Raw genomic sequence first — 22,355 nt, 5'->3', positions numbered from 1 at the left:
ATTGGAAGTCTTGAGATGTCAAGCTCCTGCAAAACACTATTTGCTTTCCAGATAGCTGGAGGCTCATCTCCCTTCTGAAACCGGTCCAGCTATTCTCTTAGTTAGAAAAACTTGAGATCTCGACAGTTTGTGCTACCCATAAAATAGAGGGAGGATAACCTCGCTGACTGGGTTTGACCTTTGTGCTTTCCAATACATTGAGGAAACCTATCACCAAAACAAGGGAATGCCACTGAGGAAAAGAAAGCTGACATTCATGTAGCGTTTGTCATGACCATCAAAACATCCTGAAATGCTGGAGGCGAATACTTTTTGAAATGTAGGGCAGAATCTTTTTGAGTCATGTGGTCTTAGCTGCCAGTCGAGGGCATGCTCTTGCAGGATTTTGACCAGTGACGGTGAAGGAATGGCAATAATTATTCCAAGTCTGAATGGTAAGTGGCTTGGAGGGGAACTTGCAGGTGGCGGTGTCCCCATGTATCCGCTCCTCTTGTCCTTCTAGATAAATGTATTTGTGAGTTTGAAAGATGTCTGCCTAAGGACCTTTCTGCAGTATAACATGTAGATGGTGCACACTGCTGCTGCTGAGTGTCGGTGCTGGAGGGAGTGAATGTTTGTAGATGTGGTGCCAAACAGGCGGGTTGCTTTGTCCTTGGTGCTATTGAGCTTCTTGAATTTGTTCCAAACTTCAACAGAAATATTCACTCTTTCCAGCTGATTATGACAGCAATAATTCCAGACTAAGAGGCTCCTCTGCTTAAGCACCATCCTTTTGATTTGAACTTTGAGATTATGTGCATCCGGACGTTGTGCATCTTACTGTCATGTCTGAGGAAAAGTGTCAATTTGTGTCAACAAAAATGTGGTAATATTTTCAGTATTCCTCTTAGGTTTTTCTTTTCAATAAAGAACAGACAAATAGGCAAAATAGGAACACAAATCAAGCTATCCTTGAGCCTGCTCCACCATTCATTAAGATCACAGCTGATCTGTTCGTATTTTGAACTCCATCAAATTATGATAACCATTGATTCCTGAATTTATAATTTATTTGCTTCTACTTTAAAAGCTATTATAAATTCAGCCTTCACTGCTACACTGATATGCATCCCATATCATAACATCCCTCAATGTAATATATGTAATGTTAAAATGTTTTGCTGAACACTCACTCATTTCTTAAATTGATGCTCTCTGTTACTAGAACACCAAGTGGTGTTGAAATCCTGCTTTTATATTAGGGAGGATTACTCTTAAGCATAAAGTGTAGGTATTACCAAATGTGAACGTATTATGCAGATAAACTGCAAAAATATTAACGTTTTCCCAGTCCTTAACACTGATCTCACTTGCAAATTAGTCCAGTTCACAAACGGTGACTGTCAGTAGTTATATTTGTGTTCATCTGATTTACTTTAACAGTTTGCAACCATAACCAAGAGCAGTTGAATGTTATGCTATAGCATTGAAAATCTCTGAAAATCTGATTTTGTTTCCAAAAGCCAGTGATACCTCAATTGACCTAATCCTGCTACTGTCTCTCAAACACAAACACATTTGAAGTTTAAACTTCTGAAAGTATGAAATGTTTGTCATATTCTTAACAGCAATTGAAAACATAAGCTGCAAGTTGCTAAATGACGGAATTTAAACCAGAGACAAGCCAGGCTGTGAAACGCCCCATAAAGTACAAATAGACTTTACTACTTAATTGCCCCTTTCTTTCAGTGGTGAGTTAGACCTCCAGGAACAACACAAAGCCAGTCCTTGCTGAGCAAGATGATCCCAGCTGAGGAAATGGTAAGGACACTGCAACTGGGCAGAATGCAGTTCTAAATTCGGGAAGGAGAGAAGTCAGGCAGACTGCCCATACAGTACTGTCGTACAGTGACAGTTATTGAATACATGTGGAAACTGAATGCTTACAAGATCAAACTTGGCCTCAGTCTTCTTCCCAGCTGGAAAGAATGTTTGAGTGAGACAAGGAAGAACTGAAATTGAATAATTTCCAAACTTTGCACAGCTTGTACATTCTTGTCTTTAGACAAAAATGGACAAGGAACGAACCATGGAGAACGTGGGCACATTGCTGTGCTCCACATAGCAATCCTGATATTAGAGTTGGCACCAAGTCTGAGGCATGCTTCTACAACGTTAGCAACAAATATACAAAGGAACCTCACACATAATTAATATGTGATTCAAGACTGTGGTTTTCTTTCACACATTTCCCTTGAGGTCAGAATTTAATGCACAGTCATGTAACTTTGGGGGAGAGGGGGCTGGTATTTTATCAGGTGTGACAGTAACCGATTGAGACTCCATGCCTTCCCACCTGCATCTCAATCAAGTCATGGCAGGAAGGTCTGTGGATGGGTTGAAGTGGGCATTTAAAATCTGGGTAAGGGCTTAATCTTGCTGTCACTTTTACTCGTTCTGTGGAGACTATGTCAAACAAAGTGATGTAGGGTTGCGTGAAACCTCAGAAGGCAGGAGAGAGGGGGAGGGGTGAATGATGCCTGCTGAGAGCCACCCCCTGTCCTTAACATGAAGGCACCTCCTCTCCATCCTCACTCACCTGAGGCCAGGGATCCAGTAATAAAACTAGGCCTCGGTTGGGTGTTGTGCAGTAACACCCATGGCTTCCCTGGTCCACTGACATTTAATTGAACCTCTGACTTTTGATTTACAGGGGGAGGAATGGGCTGGACTTTCACTCCCTGGGGTCCCTGATCCTGGGGAGCACTTTCTGTCCTCTTAATTGCCTGAGTGACACTTATTTTAAAAACATTGTTCATCAGATGAATGTGTCACTGGCTAGGCCAGCATTTATTGCCCATCCTTAATTGCCCAGAGAGTGCAGCTAAGAGTCAACCACTTTGCTGTGGTTCTGGAGTCACATATAGGACAGACCAGGCAAGGACAGCTGATTTCCTTCCCTAAAGTCACACAGGACGTTAGTGGACCAGGTGAGTTTTTAATGACAACTGTCAATGGCTTCATTAGATTAGCTTTTTAATTCCAAATTTTCATTGAATTCAAATTTCAACATCTAACATGGTGGGATTTGAACCCATATCCCCAGATTAATAGCCTGGAATTCTGGATTACTACTCCATGACATTACTGCTACACCTCCACATCCCCAATTAATTCAGCAGGCCTTCGTTGAAAGGAGTGAAGCAGGACAGCCGTTGGCTGTCAGCTGATGGGTAAGACCCCTGTCACCACATTAAATGCCATGCACAGGTTTGTGATAGTGATTGCCACAGGGCAGGGATTAAAGCATTTGTTGTCAGTCAAAATCCTGACTATGAGTGGACTGTACCAGGTGGACTTCAGTAGATCAGCTACTGTCTTCTCAACATAAGGGAGGGATGGGCAATAAGTGGCCAGCAATGCCCATATCCAGTGAATAAGTACAAGAAGATGCATTGTGTGATACTGTGTATAGAGGTCATGTTAATGGTTTATTGGGAAAATAGCTGCTTGGTGCAATGCTTTCCTGCTCCTGAGTATTAGCGGCATCTTGCAGCAATGTGCCTCTAAGTAGAAGATTAGGTGAGTATAGAGTTCAGCTGAGATGCTCCTATCCTGTATTAGCCCACTGGTATTTATTTAGGCAAGTTATCAGAGTTGACCATGAGGCACCAACATCAACAGAGTTGGTGTTTTTGAGAGGAGAGCAAAGACTTTTTGATCGCATTTCTAAAAAAAAAGCATTAGTTCTGCCCTTTGTAAGACCTTCAGAGAAAATAAATACTGATTTGAGAGCGATATACCGTAGTAGTAGATGACGCCATTATATCTAGAAAATGCAGTTGGAGCTGCATGAATCCTTCATACCAGCTATTAAATTATAGTTATTATAGTTGTCAACTTTTGCACAATGGTAATACGCCCACCTCTGAGTAGTTCTAGATTCAAGTGTCACTCCAGAGAATTGAATGCATAATTTAAGTTGACATCTCAATGCTGCACTGATGGAGGCACCGTCATTCAGATGAGATGTCGAGCTAAGACTTCTTTATCTGTCATCTTCTGTCAATGATACCATGGCTCTGTTTAGAAGATGAATACAGAAGTTTCTCCAGTGTTTTCCTGAGCGATATCCATCTACCAAAACTATAAACAGATATTTTTATTATCAGATTGCTGTGTTTTGGCACCTTTCTGTGTACAAACTGGAAGCCATGTTTTCCATAATACAATAATACTTTAAGAAGTATTCCATTGGCTTCAATGCTCTTTGGGGAAAGGTAAAAGGTGCTACATAAATGCAAGTCTTTCTCAGTTGTTTCAACACACGCTGCATGGTGAAAACCACAATTCCTTTCAAAAATGACTGTTTGATTTTGAATTTATTATACTTGACCTAGTTATCAATCTCACATGAAACAAATCAAATGCAGAACGTTAATAGCTTGAAGCAAGATGGAGTACTGATTCTGTCACTTTTATAAAGCCTATTTGTAACTTCTATTGTACTCTGCAGCTATTGTGTAAGTGTAATCGAATCTGGCAAAAAGATTTATTTGTAGATAAATAGAAAATATAGTCAAAATGCAGCAAGTTTCAGATATGACTATTTCTCTTTACAATATAGAGGGAAAGAAAATCAGACCTCCTCCACTTAGTGTAAAACACTCAATGTAAAACAGGATGTGACTTAAAACCACTAACAATGATCTTGGTGGAGTTCACTGCTAATTATATGTTCACAGAAACACTGGCTTACCTCTCATGCGATTTCTAGAGGAATGCTGTCTTATGGAGTTAGTCAGCTCAAGTTGGACTTGAGGATTGAATAAGACAAAGGAAATTGAAAACTCATAACCAGTACTCAAGCAGCTCTGTCAATAACACATGTATTTTAAAAAGCCTGCTGGAAGACTTTGTTTGAGTTGGCAGCTTCACATAAACAAAGCTAATCTGCTGCAAAAACTTTAGACAAACTGTGAAACTTTTCCCCACTAAGGAACATTCCCCACCTAATAAATGCTAGAATATTCTAACTGTACCCTTGTGCTGTTAGCATTTTGAAAACAATGAACAGAGCCATTCAGTTAAAAGCTTTATTTTAAGTTATGTAGTCACAGAATCACAGAATTGGCCATTCAGCCCATCATGCCTTGACCTGCTCCAATACCTAGTGCCAATCTCTTGCCTTTCTCACATCACTGCACACAATTTCAATTCAATATATCAATACACCACATCATCCAAGCCTCTTGTGAATTTGAAAATCCCAGTCAAATCTCCTCTCAGCTTTCTTCTTGCCAAGGAGAACAGGCCAACCTTTTCAGTGCATCCTCATAAGTGTGTTTCTTTTTTCAGGAAACATTCTTGTCAATCACTTTTGCACTGTCCTCAATTCATTTCCATCTTTCCTATAGTGGTGATGTACACTACTCCAGCTGAGGTTTAACTCGTGCCTTCTACACATGTCTTCTTGATATTAGCATGACATGTAATGCTCGAGAAATTCAACCATGCAGCGCCCACTTTACCAGGTGCTGAAATTGCCTCCTTAACCTCCAATACGACGGACAGGCATGACTCACATGTATTCTGCCAAAAATCAGCTTTGGGTAAAGACCCATCTGGAAATCCTGTGTATATGCAAACAAAGGGGCCTAAGTCAGCTTTGATCCCCAGTGCAACACTGCTTTGTCCACAAGAAACCGAAAAGGTAAGCTTTTTTGAAGTATATTTATGCGAGTGTAGAGAAAGTTAACATTGGATCAGTTATATAAAAAGATGAGTTATTATCGCTCAACACCACCCCCTCCAAAACACAACTGTCTCTTTGGCCCCTGTTCCTCCCACTCTGTCCATTCACATCCAGGTCACTGCTTCCTTCCCAAATCCATTGCCCACCATGCCACCTTCATTACTTCTCAAGGACCCTTTTTTGTCATTGTTGCTTTCAGATGTCCAGTTCCACAACCAATTGTAATAATGCTAATAATAAGTGTACATCAAACCTCATCATTCAGCTATAATTATTGCTGTCAAATATTATTTCTTTTGCTCTGGGATTTTTGTGCACTCAACTGGGTCAGACCAATTTTCTCTCAAGTGAGAGTGGTTGTGCGACATGTGAATTCCTACATAAAATCCATCGGAGTGCAACATGAAGGGATGGAGAAAGAAACAAAATGAAAATAACACAGCATAGCAAAACAAAAGTGAGGGAAAGGAAATGGAGACTAAGATTATGATGTAATGAGTTTAAATTTGATGCTCAGTCCAGAATGCTGTAGAGTGCCAAGACTATTCTTGCTGAAGCATTGGGGGTTCCACCTGCTACTGAAGAGTTAGTAAAAAGGCATTTGCTGGTTCTTCTTGGGAATGCCTGGTGAACCACAATCTAATCAGGCAATGGCAAGGACACCAGCAAACCTTCCCCGGAATCAAGGCCCTTAGGTGATAAGTCAGAACTTTTGAAGGCCACCAGCCAATCAGAGCTGGTGGATCCTATGCCCAGCAGCACCAGGACCTGAAATAACGTGGAAAGGGACTTCATGGGGATGGAGGGGGGGGGGGGGAAGAAGAGAGAAGGGGGTCACAGGGAGCGAGTAACAAAGGGGTCGACTGCAAGTGCCAGAGAGTATCTCTGTGACTCCCCGCGCACACACACAATCATTTTCCTATTGTTCAGTCCCTTAATCAGACATCAAGTGAACTCCCCTATCTGCACACCCCAGCAGTCCTGCTCCAAGATGATAGTGACTGCACAATTTTAGCTGCAGTGTATGATGCATATCACCAGCCCTGCCTGCTGCAAACTTGTTACTGGCAACAGCTGCATGAGGTGTTTATAAATCTTTAATTAGCCACTTAAGCATTTCAATTAGTGAAGGGGTGGGATGGTCAAAGATGGGTCTGCTTTTCCAGAGTTGAAAATGTGTTGCTGGTTAAAGCACAGCAGGTTAGGCAGCATCCAAGGAATAGGAAATTCGACGTTTCGGGCACAAGCCCTTCATCAGGATTCCTGATGAAGGGCTTGTGCCCGAAACGTCAAATTTCCTATTCCTTGGATGCTGCCTAACCTGCTGTGCTTTAACCAGCAACACATTTTCAACTGTGATCTCCAGCATCTGCAGACCTCATTTTTTACCCTGCTTTTCCAGAGCTCAATGGTGTGGAGAAATGTAGCTCAAGTATGCTACCAGCCCACCTAATCAAATACCCTCCTTGCTTTTAAGGTCACTATTGGGAAGAGCGATGATGTGTTCACATTGTGCACTGGGATTTTAATCTTACTGGAAATTTAATGGAATCTGCTTTGGAGGTGGTATAGCAAAAGTTTACTAAATTGCTCCCTGGAATGAGGAGGTTGTCATGTGATGAAAGGCTGAATACATTGGGTCCAAGTTAAAGAGTGAGAAGCAATCTGAATGAAACATAAGATTCTGAACAGTATTAGTCAGATAAACACAGATCTTCCAGTGTCATAGGGTTTGGTGCTCGCTTGGCGAAGAGGTGTCAAGACACCCAATTTGTCACAGCAAGGACCACTATATCCCACGGCTGTGTGCACCCCTCCAACCAGTTGACTGGCTGTCCACCCTGCTTTCCCAGTTGGATGAGTTCGCTCTTAACAATCCCACCTGAAGCTGAGGGAATTGCAGTCCAGGTTGGAATAATCATTAACCAGTCATTAATTGATCTCAGTTGGTGGCAGAACAGGAAATTCAGGCTTAGGCCTTTCTGACCAGAGTATAATTGGAGTGGAATTGGGATTCAGGTATGTCACCATTCTGTCTAATTAAGATTTGGAGATGCCAGTGTTGGACTGGGGTGTACAAAGTTAAAAATCACACAACGCCAGGTTATAGTCCAACAGGTTTAATACACACTAGCAAAAGCTAGTGTGCTTCCAATTAAACCTGTTGGACTATAACCTGGTGGTGTGTGATTTTTAACTCTGTCTAATTAAGTTACCTTCCTGCCTTCAGTCCCACTGCCTTCAGAACTGCATGATTCTACTTTGAGAGCTTGTCTCGTATTTCATCACACCCCTTTCATTCAAGTCCAAATCATCGATTTGTAATACAAAAAGCAAATACTGAGCCCTCTGGAACATCACTGGAAACAATATCCCAGTTGCAAATACATCCATTGACTGTGACCTTTTGCTTCTGGATTCACTCTGCCACTTTGCATTGGGTTTTTGTGTTCATGGACAATGCTATGTTGGCCCTTATCAAATACCTTGCAGAAATCCATATAGACTCCAACAGCGCTTTACGGTCACCAACCGTCCATGTCAACCCCTCAGAAAGATTCAACAATATCTCTACCTGCCTCCCCCAAAAGATAAAGATACATTTCATTCAGACCCGGAATTCATCCATTTTCAAATATATTAAACTCCTTCATCCTTCCTCTTTCACTAATTAGTTTCACCTGATATTACACCACCCCCCCCACCGAATGTCATGTCTGTATTGCTTTGTATTTTGTGAAAACAGAAGTGTCCTGCTCCAAACGCACAGTACCAAAATAATCCCAAATGAGGTGCTCTCTTTCTTTTGAGATTCTCTCATTTTTTTTGTATATTTATATTAAAAAATGTTGGGTTTCTTTGGATTTATTTGTCTTTTTTTTTCATGACCTTTTTTGGCTTTCCATTGGTGAAATATGACCGTATCCGAGGAGCAGGAGAATCGATGTTTCAGCCCAGAGCCCTTCATCAGGAATGAGGGCTCCAGCCCAAAATGCCGACTCTCCTGCTCTTCAGATGCTGCCTGACTGCTGTGCTTTTCCAGCAACATACTCTCGACTCTGATCTCCAGCATCTGCAGACCTCACTTTCTCCCTATGGTGAAATATAGCTAATGGGCATTCACTGATAAGGAATTGCCATTATACCCATGAGGTTAAAACTTTATTATAGATGGTGTCGACTTCAAATCTGTTTCTGCCAATCCTGAAGAAAATCACAGACCTTATTACCTATTTTTACTCTCGATAGTTAACTCCCATAGAATCCTATCTTGACTAACGACTGCAAAACAAAAAGGGAAATGAAGTTAGAACCTGCCAAAATGTTCCTGACTATCATTTGAGTGTTGTACTGTGTCACTGTAAATTTATCTTTGTGGTAGCCTCATTAATCATTATTAGAGCTAAACCCCAAGACTCACTATGATTTGACTGTCCCTAAGATATTTCCGTCTGTTGATGTACCATGCCAATGTTCCCTGAAGTATTTCAGAGTATAAATAATTCCCACTTTAATTGCATTTTTCTGAGGCTGGTGATTTCAGGCCACACACTACTTCTTGGTCTTGCAACAATAATGGATGTTTTTTAAGATCTCCAGTTGTTGGGAATAATTCTCTTTGATTTATAGATGGGGAATTAAACAGAGGAAGATTTCCTGTAGGCTTACCCTGGGCGATGGAGTAATATGGGCTGTGAAGAGAAAGAGACAGAGAGAAAGTCACATTTGTTCAATTCTCTCAGGCAAACTCAAAGCAATTGAGAACAGGTGTAAAAATTTTAAGTCTATGAACTTGTCCTTTTCTTTTCTTCTAGTATCGATACTTCACAAAGAGCTGAAAAATAGCCATGCTTTAATCAATGATATTTAGCTGATAGCTGCTGGGCCAGTGCAGAATTAAGGACGCAACTTTCTCAGTCCAACCAGTTTTCTGTCCCAGTGAGGCAATAAAGAAGCTAATGGAAAAACTGTCACCTGGAGCAGAAATTGGTGCCGCATGTGTTCTGGGGAATACGCATCATTAGATTAATGTCTCTACGCTTCAAGGTTAAAATTCTCAGCTTGTTTTGCTACTTTTTCCATTTATTTGAGAAGAAGACTTTAAAGAGATGTAGTGAGATACCAAGCTTCGATACTGAGAAATTAAATGATATTCAAGCATTTCAACCACTGTGATGGCACACAACTTAAGACAAGCACCAATTAAAGCTGATGTGCTTATAAACAAAGTTACACTTCAGTAGTACTGATATAGTAGAATAATAAAATAATTATCTCATTATTTGGCTGCAGATTATTAAGCTTTTTTTTAATGCAGTGAATTGTTATGACCTGGAATGCATTGCATGAATGTTGATGGAAGAAGATTTATCAATAACTTTCAAAAGAGAATCATATATCAGAGCTGTAGGGAAAGGGCAGGTAATTGGACCAATTGGATATCATTTTTGAAGACACAGACACAATGGACTTTATAGCCTCCATATGTGCTGTAGGATTATTTGTAATGAAGTTCTGATATGCCGTAATCCTCAACAGCAACTTGCGTGATAATTTGGATAAAAATCATGTGCAAGGGTGTGGGGAGAAAGCAGGAGATTGGCACTAGGTAATGATGCTCATTTAACAAACTGAGGTAGACACAATGGGCTGAATGGCCCCCTTCATGTTACAACTCTTCTAGGATTCTGCATTGCTGTAGCATTCCTCGGATAAAAACTTCACATTAGTTACATTAAGGTGGATGCCATGCAGAAGAGAAATAAGTTCAAGAGGAAGAGTTAGGTTGGCAGGGGCTGAAAAATGAACTGATTAACAGGAATTTGATGAAGAGTTTAAAAGCAAAAGAATTAGTTGAAAAGAGGAGAAAGGTAGGAAGAAAAGAATTTTGGAGAATTACAGTTGACTCCATATTTGACAAGTATGATTGGAATGATGAGGGAAAAAGTAGAATGTAGAGACAGGACTTGAGTGGATGATGGTAGAGAACCTGAAGATTTTGAGTACGAACAAAGAGCCATGATTATAGTTTCTCAGAATGTAATCTGTGATTATTTGGACCATTTCCAATTTGATGGTGGGCTTGGAGGAAGTTTGACAATTTTAAGCAAGTGGGACACAATGTGGTTCTGAGGCAATAGCACATTCCAAGGCTTTAGAAAACAGCCAAAGGATAGAGAAATGGTATCCTCAATTCTGAGGTAGGGTCACTTGAGCTGAAACTTTAGCTCTGATTTCTCCTCACATATGCTACCAGACCTGCTGAGCTTTTCCAGCAACTTCTGTTGTTGTTTCTGATTTACAGCATCAAAATGTTTTTCAGTTTTTATTGAAAAATGTCCAATGAATATCAATGTGATAGTGAGGTTATGAAAGTTACCAGAAGAAAAGGAAATGCTAACATTGTACCTTAGCCTGAGCCCTGGCTGTTAAACTTCACCTATGTGGGTGCTAGAACACACTCCACAACTACAGTTCCAATACCTTTTGAGACCTTAACCATATTTACGCTGCTGTCAAGAAATACCAAACACTTTTCCTGCAGGGCGATGCAAACAATTGAACACATGTTGATTGCCAATTGGCTGAATTAGAACATAGAACATAGAAAAGTACAGCACAGAACAGGCCCTTTAGCCCACGATGTTGTGCTGAGGTTTAATCCTAATGTAAAATATAATAACCTTACTTACACACCCCTCAACTCACTGCTATCCATGTATCCAGCAGTTGCTTAAATGTCCCCAATGACTCTGCTTCCACCACCACAGCTGGCAACACATTCCATGCATTCACAACTCTCTGCGTAAAGAGCCTAACTCTGACGCCTCCTTTATACCTTCCTCCTAATATCTTCAAATTATGACTCCTCATGTCAGTCAATCCTGCCCTGGGGAAAAGTATCTGGCTATTGACTCTATCTATTCCTCTCATTATTGTATACCTTGATCGAGTCTCTTCATCATCTCGCCAGATAGAAAAGTTTGAGCTTATTCAATATTTCTTCATTAGGCAAGCCCTCCAGTCCAAGCAGCATCCTGGTAAACCTTCTTTGCACCCTCTCCAAAGCCTCTGTATCTTTCCTATAGTAGAGCGACCAGAACTGGACACAGTATTCCAAGAGGAATTGAGTTCCGGAGTCCTGAGGTCATGTTGCAGTTGTATAAGACTCTGGTGCGGCCTCATCTGGAGTATTGTGTGCAGTTTTGGTCGCCATACTATAGGAAGGATGTGGAAGCTTTAGAACGAGTGCAGAGGAGGTTTACCAGGATGTTGCCTGGAATGGTAGGAAAATCTTATGAGGAAAGGCTGAGGCACTTGGGGCTGTTCTCATTGGAGAAGAGAAGGTTTAGGGGAGATCTGATAGAAGTGTATAAGATGATTAGGGGTTTAGATAGGGTAGATACTAAGAACCTTTTACCGCTAATGGAGGCAGGTGTTACTAGGGGACATAGCTTTAAATTAAGGGGTGGTAGGTATAGGACAGATGTTAGGGGTAGATTCTTCACACAGCGGGTTGTGAGTTCATGGAATGCCCTGCCCGTATCAGTGGTGAACTCTCCTTCTTTATGGTCATTTAAGCGGGCATTGGATAGGCATTTGGAAGTTATTGGGCTAGTATAGGTTAGGTAGGATTCGGTCGGCGCAACATCGAGGGCCGAAGGGCCTGTACTGCGCTGTATCCTTCTATGTTCTGTGTTCTATGTGGTCACACTAGGGACTTGTAGAGCTGCAGCAAAACTTTGTGGCTCTTAAACATGATCCACCTGTTAATGAAAGCCAAAACACCATATGCTTTCTTAACAGCTCTATCCACTTGGGTGGCAACTTTGAGGGATCTATGTACTTGGATACCCAGATCCCTCTGTTCCTCCACACTGCCAAGAATCCTGTCTCTAATCCTATAGTCAGCATTCGAGTTCAACCTTCCAAAATGCATCACTTCACATTTATCCAGGTTGACCTCCCATCTATCATTTCTCAGCCCAGCTCTGCATTCTGTCTATGTTGCACTGCAGCCTGCAGTAGCCCTTGATACTATCAATGACACCTCCAACCTTTGTGTCATCTGCAAATTTACTAACACACCCCTCAACCTTCTCATCCAAGTCATTTATAAAAACTACAAAGAGCAGAGGCCCAAGAACAGAACCCTCCGGGTCACCACTCAACACTGACCTCCAGGCAGAATACTTTCCATCTACAACCAGTCTCTGTCTTTTGTCAGCCAACCAATTCTGAATCCAGATAGCCAAATCTCCCTGTATCCTATACTTCCTGACTTTATGAATGAGCCTTCCATGGGGAACCTTATCAAATGCCTTTCTGAAGTCCACATCCACCACATCCACTGCTCGACCTTCGTTGACCTGTCTTGACACCTCCTCAAAGAACTCAATAAGATTTGTGAGGCATGACCTACCCCTCTCAAAGCCATGCTAACTGCCTTTAGTCACACTATGCTTTGCCAGTAGTAATAAATCCTATCCCTTAGAATTCTTTCCAAAACTTTGCTGACCACAGACGTAAGACTGACTGGTCTGTAATTGCCAGGGATTTCCCTATTGCCCTTCTTGAAAAGAGGAACAGCATTCGCCTCCTTCCAATCCTCCGGTACGACTTCCATGGAGAGTGAGGAGGCAAATACCTCACCAGGGGCTTAGCAACCTCCTTTCTCACTTCTCAGAGCAGTCGAGGATAAATCTGGTGTGGCCCTGAAGACTTATCAATCTGAAAGTTTGTCAAACTTTCCAGCACATCAACTTCCTCAATCTTGATCTTTCCCAGCTCCTCAAGGTTCTCATTCACAACAAGGTCTCTTTCCTTGGTGAAAACTGAAGCAAAAAACTCATTTGGGGCTTCCCCAATCTGCTCAGACTCCACCTACAAGTTCACTCCACTAACCCTGATCATTCTCTAATTCCTCACGTATGAGTAAAATGCCTTTGGGTTCTCCCTAATCCTTCTTGCCAAGCCTTTCTCATGCCCCCTCCTGGTTCTCCTCAGTCCATTTCTGAGCTCCTTTTTAGCAAGCCTGTAATCCTTGCTTCCTCCACCTTCTTCCTTTTGCTGCCTCCTTCCTTTTGAGGAGAAGCTCTTCTGTTCTCGTCATCCAAGGTTCCTTAATCTTACCCCTTCTTACCTGGGACAGCTTTTGCTGCATTGTCCATGAATGTTGTCCCTTGAGTGAATACTTAATATTTCACCACAGACCAACAAGAATGTTGCAGCTGACACAAAGCTGGGTGGCAGAGTGAGCAGTGAGGAGGATGCAGAGATGCTTCTGTGTGATTTGGACAAGTTGAGTGATTCGGAAATTGCATGGCAAATTAAGTATAATGTGGATAAATGTGAGATTATCCAGTTTGGTAGCCAAAACAGGAAAGCAGATTCCTATCTGAATGAAAATAGATTGGGAAATGGGACGGTGTAGTGAGACCTGGGCATCTTTTCCATCAGGTGCTGAAAGTAAGCATGCAGGTCTGCAGGTGGTGAAGAAGGTACATGCTATAGTGCTCTTCATAGCAAGAGAATTCAAGTACAAGAACAAGGATGTCTTGCTGTGGTTGTACAGGGCATTATTGAAACCACACCTGAAGTCTTGTGTCCAGTTCTAGTCTCCTTATTTGATGAAGGATGTTCTGGAAGGAATGCGCAATGGTTTATCAGACTGATTCCTGGGATGGCAGGACTAATGCACAAAGAGATACTGGATTGGTTAGGACTATATTCACTGGAGTTTAGAAGATTGAGGGGAGATCTCATAGAAGACTGTAAAATTCTAACAGAACTAGACACGGGCAAACATAGGAAGGATGTTCCAATGATGAGTGAGTCCAGAACCAAAGGCCTAAGTTTAAGGACATGGGGAAGGCTATTTAGGATTGAGATGAGGAGAAGTTCCATCACCTGCAGAGTGATAAGCCTCTGGAATTCACTGTCACAGACAGCAGTTGAGACCAAAACACTGACCACCTTCTTGAAAACATTCAATGTAGTTCTTGGGGCTAAAGAGATCAAAGGGTATGGGAAGAAAGCAGGACCGCAATAATGAGTTAAATGATCGGCCATGATCAGGTGAATGGTGGAGCGGGCTCAGCGACCACCTCCCGCTCCTATTTTCAATTTTTCTATGGTTCTATGAGTATTCATGTTCCCTTCTCTGCCCAAAGGCAATTTATTTACTGAACCTCAGCAAAATGCTGTGTTTTTTTTTTACGACTGGTGGGGTGGCAAGACACGGCCCAAGTTTATTTCAGCTGGAAAGGTGGTCACACTCCGTGCTGTTAGTATTAATCTGATCCACATATTAGTGATCTAGCTAACCAAGAGCAATTATACAAGAACATAAAAGCTAGAATTTTAGCACAGTGTTAAATATAACATCAAATTTAAGCTCCAGTATAAATTGTCTGAGACATTTCATGTTAGCGTTTACAGTTGCTGTTATTTTTAACAGTGGGTTATAAATAACAATTAAATTACAGCTGAGGAAAGCCATAGAAAATATGCTGGTGAACAGAAACAGACATGTTCAGTGCTCCCACTTAACTGACAATTTCTCAAACGGTGAGGGAGAAATAAGCTATTTGGCTCTTGTCCTAGTACCAGTTAGCACTAAATCATATTATCTAAATACAATAGATATATGCGTTTCTATTCCATTACCAACAAATTGCTGCTAAGTTATTTATTATTCTGCAAAAATACCTTTTACAAATGTTTTTTGAATGTGCATTGAATTTACAATCAGGATTGAAACTCCACTTCTCCCACTGATGTTCAATGGCATTGAATGGCCAGCACTGAATTCCCCCAATATTAACATCAAGGAGATTACCATTGACCATAAAAATAACTGCCCCAGCCATTTAAATATTGTGGCTATGACAGCAAATCAAGGTCTAGAAAACTGATCCTGTCTCCCCAACTTTGGCCACCATTGACAGCGTGCAAGTCAACAATGTGATGGAACACTATCCATTTTCCTGAATGAGTGAAATGTGTGCTATGTACAAGATGCACTACAGTAATTACCTTCCAAAGCCAAAATCTTTACCTCCAAGAAAGACAAGGGGCAATAGATGCAGAGAATCAATACCATCTGCAAATTCCTCTCCAAGTCTTAACACAATCTTTACCTAGAACTATACCTGTTTTTTCACGGTTACTGAGTCAAAATCCAGGAAGTACCTTCCTAACACCACTATGGGTACACCTACCCAGCATGGATTGCAGTGGTTCACAAAGGCAGCTCAACAAAACCTTCGCAAAGATAATTAGGGTTGGGCAAGATATACTGATCAAGTCAGTGATGGTTGCATCCTGTGAACAAGTAAAAACAGCCCTTTTAATTGGTTGATCTCACAATAAGTTGAGTGTTTCAGCTTGATGTGTGACTGCAAAGATGTTAGTGCAGATTGGGAGTGAAACATTTACAACAGTCAGACAACCTTATAATGTTTGAAGGGCTCTGCTAAGGGCTAGAGAGGAGAAGGCATCTTCCTGAATTTAATTAGGTTGTCATTACTGCTTAAAGTAGTGTGTCCAAAGAGGTTTACATATGATAGTTACAGGGTGGATCAGACTTCTGCAATAAATGCCCCCTTAGAATTACCTGCATACTTCAATACTGAGCATACAACTATGTAAAAATGATCTGTGAGCACTCACTTGTTTCTTGTGATTAACTATATGTTGATCAAGGTGAGACATTTCAGACACCCAAAGTTGATACTGAGCAGTAACACAGCGTGTGTTTTAACTGCATCCACTGTGGATGCTGCCTCATACTTCAGGCAGGAATTAATGTTTGAGATTGGCCTGTGGAACAAGTAGGAATCCTCTATTGAAAATCTTTGGGATGCCCAATGCAAAGGGACAGGCACTTAACTTAAAAAGTATCAAGTCTCCCCTCAAATTAAGGTGGTGGAGGGTAAGAATCATAACTGTCAAGAACTTTCTGCCAATCAGAAACTTTCCAGTATCAGCAACATCCTTGATATCCTTTAATAACTTGGGCCTTCACTTGGGATCGTAACAGGATTGAAATAGAATGGGGACATGAGCAATGGGAGGAGGAGTTCCTCAGTGGGCACAAAGTGCCTGAGATCAAGACCTCTCATCCCCCACCCCTCTGTCCTGAAGCCTGGGAGGGTTTGCTGTGTGGCTAACTCTGCAGTGAGTTCCTTGTCTGCCCTTCTCGGCAGAATCTCCAACAGCAGGGGGATGAGGTTCTTATGCTGTTCTTAAGTGGCTATCTAAGGGTCTCAGTTGATCTCTGCACCCTTCCTACCCAAAACTTCATAGGAGAGAGTTGTGATCTCCAACTACGTCACTCCCACTCACACAGCAACACCACTTCTGAACTCATCATGAAATTCTGCCCTTCAGTTCTGATTTCCACTGTCCAGAAACAATCTCTGCATCCATACACTTGCACATGGAGTTAAACATGGATGATTCTGGCAGTTTTGGTGTATCCCCACAATCCCTTTCTCAAGTGTGCACCAAAATGTTTGGAAACTAAGCTAAGAATGTTCTTGTGTTGTTTCCATTCTGCTGATGTAGCTCAGACTAGTAAAGAGCAAATGCTGTTAATGAGAAAATTAATGGTCCAGTGGCTAAGGACAGTTAGAGGGAGATCATTTGGAACGTTTGAGTTTCAAATGTGGCCTCCTTAGAGACATGGCATATGGCTTTATGGCTTGTTAAGATACTTTCAGGTCCAGAACATGATTATGGCCTGGTTTGGAGATAAGTGGGTGAAATAAGCCTCTGATCTCTGCAGAAACTGGATTTGGGTTTCAAAGCTAGAAGGGGGATAATTAAAAACCCTCAAGCACAGTTTGCCTCTTGTTTTGCTTTTTACTTAGGCCAAATGAAAGCAACATGTCTCCTCTCAAAAAGCTGTCCCTGTAACAGGGAAACTTTGTGCTGAGACCTAAGAGTACTAGATTCACATCACGCAGCTCGTTTGCATTGCTGCTGAGTACTTCCTCTCAATGCACTGGGTTGGATTCAGTTTTAAGGCAGCTCCTTGGATGTCATTGTTTCTGAAAGATGCAGTCCCATAGGGCTGCTTGCTCATTAGCAAGGAATGGATGGTGGGAAGTTTAATCTGAGGGTCACCACAAATCAGGCAAGGGGCGAGGTTGAGAAGGTCGAGCCTTCGTGGTAACCTCAGTTGGCGTGGGAATTGAACCCACACTATTGATGTCATTTTACATTACAGACCAGAGCCATCCAGCCAACTGAGCTATCAGACCCCATGCTTCCAGCAAGCCTGCTGGGTGACAGCCTCATTAATTGATAACGCCAGTCATTTAGGCAGCATTGTATCAATGGAATGAGGTGGATTGTGGAACAGCTACAAGGTTGACAAGTGTACTTGTGCCACATTAGGTTTTCAGTGTGTTATTGATATTATAACGTGCCACTTATCACCCTAGTTCAAAATGTCTGACAAATGTGGTTATCCTTTTTTATTTTCCAGGTCTACTGATTGGCTCTGGTTGTGCCCTGTATCCCCTGGGCTGGAACAGTGAAGAAGTGCAGCAGACCTGTAACAATCTCTCAGACCAGTTTGAGCTAGGTAACTGAATTGGATTTCTAATCGAGTCTGTGTACAGCTATAAACCACTGTAAAATACCATTTCATGTCAGGATCAAAATAAAAGTCACATTTGAAACATGCAATCTTGGCTATTTCCTGGGAGGAATCCTTGAGCTAGATGTTAGTCTGGAGAGAGATTGGATTGGCATTATGAAAGGGAGTCCTTCCAGTCATGACTTTCTGTTCAGTAAAGTTTCTGGTTGCTAAATAATTAAATTTAATTTGTACTGCTGAGGTGACCCTATGTAAACAGGGATTGACCCAGAGAGGAGAGTACAGGTAACCAACACACACATCCCAGTGGCCAGTTAGGAACCGGCACTGAGCCCAGCATTTGACTTACCTGCCTACACATCCTATGAGCTAACAAAGATACAACATCCTAAAAATCCCAAATTTTACAGTTAAAGTTAACCTTGAATAGAACTCCGTGAAATATTTTCAAAAGGAGGATGTGGTTAGTAAGATATCATTATCACTCAACTTTCCCATTTTTATGGTGACAAACACAAATATTCCAGATTGGATAGTGCTTCCTGAGTATAATTGGTCTATTGTGGGTGAGGATTGCATTAGCTAAAATTGGTTAGAGCTTGTGCATAATTGCAAATGTACTCCTTATCAGAAAAAAATACAATATCTGGGACACAAATTGGATATTTGAAAGACTTTGCATATAATTAATAAATCTTAAAATGTAGACACTATTTTACGTAGGCAAACAGGTCAGCCAATATTTACACTGAGGTTCCATAAGCAGCAGGGAAGTAAATGGCTTCTCTTCCCACATGTACAATCATGACAGAAGATCCCGATGGATCTATTCCTGACTCCATCCTCTTCCTTCAGGAATTTGAAGTTTGAGAAGAGTGCATCTTACCCTTATGCGTAACTTTATTCCCTTGTGGCCACCATCTTAGCCTCCACCAGATGGTACAATCCTGAGCTGAAGTTTCAAACTCACATTCTTTCCATCACAAAGACTATCAACTTTCACCTCTTTAAACAGGACCTGATTCTATCTCTAGCTGAGCACCTTTTCCACTGAAACCCTCATTAATGCCCGAATATACTCCTCCAAAATCTAATAACTACTGCTGCTCCTACATCCTATGTTCCTGTGGTCATCCACCTCCCACTTTCTGTATACGTTAACTGATCTTCAAAGTCCTGCACTCTCTGCATCTGTGTTCTGCCCTTGCTGGCCTACATTCCCTCTGATTTTCCAATACTTAAAACTATTTTTGTGCTTAAACCCATCTATGGCCCTCCCTACCTCGGTCATCTCCTCCAACCCTAACAAACCATGTTCATCTCTTTTTTTTCATCTCAATTTAGTCTTCTCTGCATGCCTTCTCACTTTATCCTGTCATTAGTTGTTGTCCATCAATTGTCTAGGCCTCACTCAAGAATTCCACCCCCAACCTTCCTAATTTTCACCCAGACACAGTTTTTAAATCCCTCTTCACGTTTCACAACTTCAATCAAACATACGATCACCTTCTCCTAATATCTCCTTCAGGTCATGATCCTTTTTTTCATATGTCCCCTCTTTGATGCTTTTTGACATTATCGACATTATTTAAAGCAAACTTACTGTTGGTAAATGACTAGTAAATCTATTTTGATAATATTGCTGGAAGGAAGAGTTTTGGTGGAGTGTCACGACAGGAAGGATAAACACATCCAGCTGCATAGACAAGCACAGCTTTTGTTTAGTATAGAGTTGAAAACAATGCCTCTGACAATTCCTGGGTGAGGTCATTGCTATCCATCTTCTGGGGCAGCCAAAGAGTTGATTTGTCTATCTGCAAGCTTTGCACAAGTGAATTTGTTGAACACAATCATAATCATGCTTCCACTTGCTGTTCAAGGCTGTACTGGAGATTGACAATTTTAACCAGTAAGGGAATCAGGGTTATAATGAAAAGATAGGAAAGTGGAGTTGAGGATTATCAGATCAGCCACATCTCGTTGAACGGCTTGCTTCCACACTTTATGATCAGTCATATAAATTAAAGGGGTTAAAAACAATAGAGAAGAATGTGATACGAGTGTGTTAATCATTTGTACAATGTAGAAGCATTGCCCAGTGATTTCTAGGCTCAAGTTTCTCGATGAGGAAGTGCTTGGCCTTGCCTCACTTTGTGCTCAGTTGGAATTCCATATTTGTGACCGGGAACTTGTCATTTGATAAAGCCCATGGAGCTCTGGAACGCTTCCTTCTGTGGATCCAGCTTCTTGGTCTAAAGTGAAAGTTTGAAATAGTCCAAGAAGACATGGTAGTTGAGCCTGTTATAAAAGCTCATACATCTTTGACTGGAAAGCTGGATGTGAAACTAAATTGGGCAGTGTTAAGATTAATACAATTTGTGTTTATTTGTAGGTACGTGTCAGCTGGGATGGGCTTATTACTGTACTGGAGGAGGGGCAGCAGCTGCAATGCTTCTCTGCACTTGGCTGGCTTGCTTTGCTGGCAAAAAACAGAAACAGTATCCGTACTGAAACCCCAGATAAGGACAAAGAAACCGCTCTGAGCAAGAGGGCTGTGGAGGAGGAAAACTGCAGGCAGAACACTTTTTATGGAACCTTTCCAATGTTTCTGTTCAGTTTCACGGATTGCTCCAAATGAGATTGAAAATCCAAAATGAGAAGATTGCAAACTGAAAGTCAATCTGAACAAAAGACTCAAGTTCTGTGTTACATGAACTTTTTTCTTTCCTTTTTAAGCGTTTGTTTCTAGGATATATAGTGTCAAGGCCTTCCAAATCATTCATTGTGGTGGTCAAGTTCTCTTTGTTCAGACTGAAATCCCTAAAGTTAAAGCAAAGGTTGATCACAGGTATTAATGATGCCTCAGAATGAATGGAGACTCTTGAAGATGTTCCTGCTTGTGTGGCTGCAGGCATGTTTTCACTGACGGTGAACTTCTTAGAATGGCTCCACAGGAAAGAGGAACTGATTACGAACCAGCTGGTCACTTGTTTTCCTGGGACCTGTGACTCTTGGGGCACCACTCAAACTCATGTGTAAAGAAGTCATGCCTTCTATTTGCTTTCGAGCTGCTTGAAAGTTTGAACATGCTCTGCTCAGGGGATTCAGTCTCTGAGTTGGCAGAAATAGTCCCATATTTTGTTTTCTAACAAAAGATTTATGGTGAGCTTATTATTCTAATCTGTACATTATCAAATAATTTGAAAGAATGAGACTCCCTTTCACTCTTTTTCACCTTTTTAAGTAAGGTTTTCAATGGACCAATTTACTAGTAAGACCCTTTTTTTACATATGTACATAATTATAAATATTATTATATATCCATATGTACACAAAAATGGATACAACTGTGTAATTTGGTAACAATGTTAAAGTCTAGTAAATGTACTTAATAGCAGTATTTTATGTTCTGTTCCACATTGTCATGTCAAGGTATATTGTATTCAACATGTGTACACTTCAGTATATTGGTTTATATGGTACAAATTTGTATAGGTGTTTCACTGTTACAGTATACAAGTAACAGTCACTTCCTATGCAGTTATTTAACAAATTCTGTAAACAGCAAAAATACATAAGTTTTGGACATGAATTCTCCTCTTTGTGCCAGAGAAGGATCAGTGCAGTAATTCTATACATTTCTCCAATTATGTCATAAATCCAGCCCAATCTCTCGGTGTAGGAGTTGTAATGTCTGCAGGGTTGTCTCCTGGTGGCATCCACATTAGTGAGTGGGAGCCAGTCTCTCCCTGCCACCTATGCAAACAAGTAAAATCCCCCTGGTTTGCAAAGACAACCCCATTGCTACACCAGCAGAGAGGTCATAGAGTCATCTGAGTAGGCTTGGGTATTTGGGCTCAGACTATGCCAAAAACCTAACAAAGGTTTGGGCATTTGGGATAATTAGAAGGAGAGAAAGACACCCACTGAGGGGCTCTTTCCTGATTAGTGGTAATGGGGCAGTGAGTTGCTGACCCAGTGATCACCATCACTCTCATTAGATAGTACCTG

General features: G+C 41.3%; 1 protein-coding gene across 1 annotated transcript in view; it reads left to right on the top strand.

Annotated features, from left to right (window-relative positions):
- The window catches only part of LOC132816823 (LHFPL tetraspan subfamily member 6 protein-like), a 161,661-nt gene extending 140,033 nt beyond the window's left edge, over positions 1-21,628 (top strand). The window contains exons 3-4 of the mRNA XM_060826791.1: positions 18,231-18,329; positions 20,737-21,628. Of these exons, the coding sequence (XP_060682774.1) occupies positions 18,231-18,329; positions 20,737-20,855 (218 nt within the window). The 3' untranslated portion in view covers positions 20,856-21,628. The remainder of the gene's footprint in view (positions 1-18,230; positions 18,330-20,736) is intronic.
- Positions 21,629-22,355: the final 727 nt, after the last annotated feature.

The sequence above is a fragment of the Hemiscyllium ocellatum genome, chromosome 6 (genome assembly GCF_020745735.1).
Source record: "Hemiscyllium ocellatum isolate sHemOce1 chromosome 6, sHemOce1.pat.X.cur, whole genome shotgun sequence".
NCBI lineage: Eukaryota > Metazoa > Chordata > Chondrichthyes > Orectolobiformes > Hemiscylliidae > Hemiscyllium > Hemiscyllium ocellatum.
The sequence above is the reverse complement of the archived record's forward strand: the minus strand, read 5'-3'. Positions and strand labels throughout refer to the sequence as shown.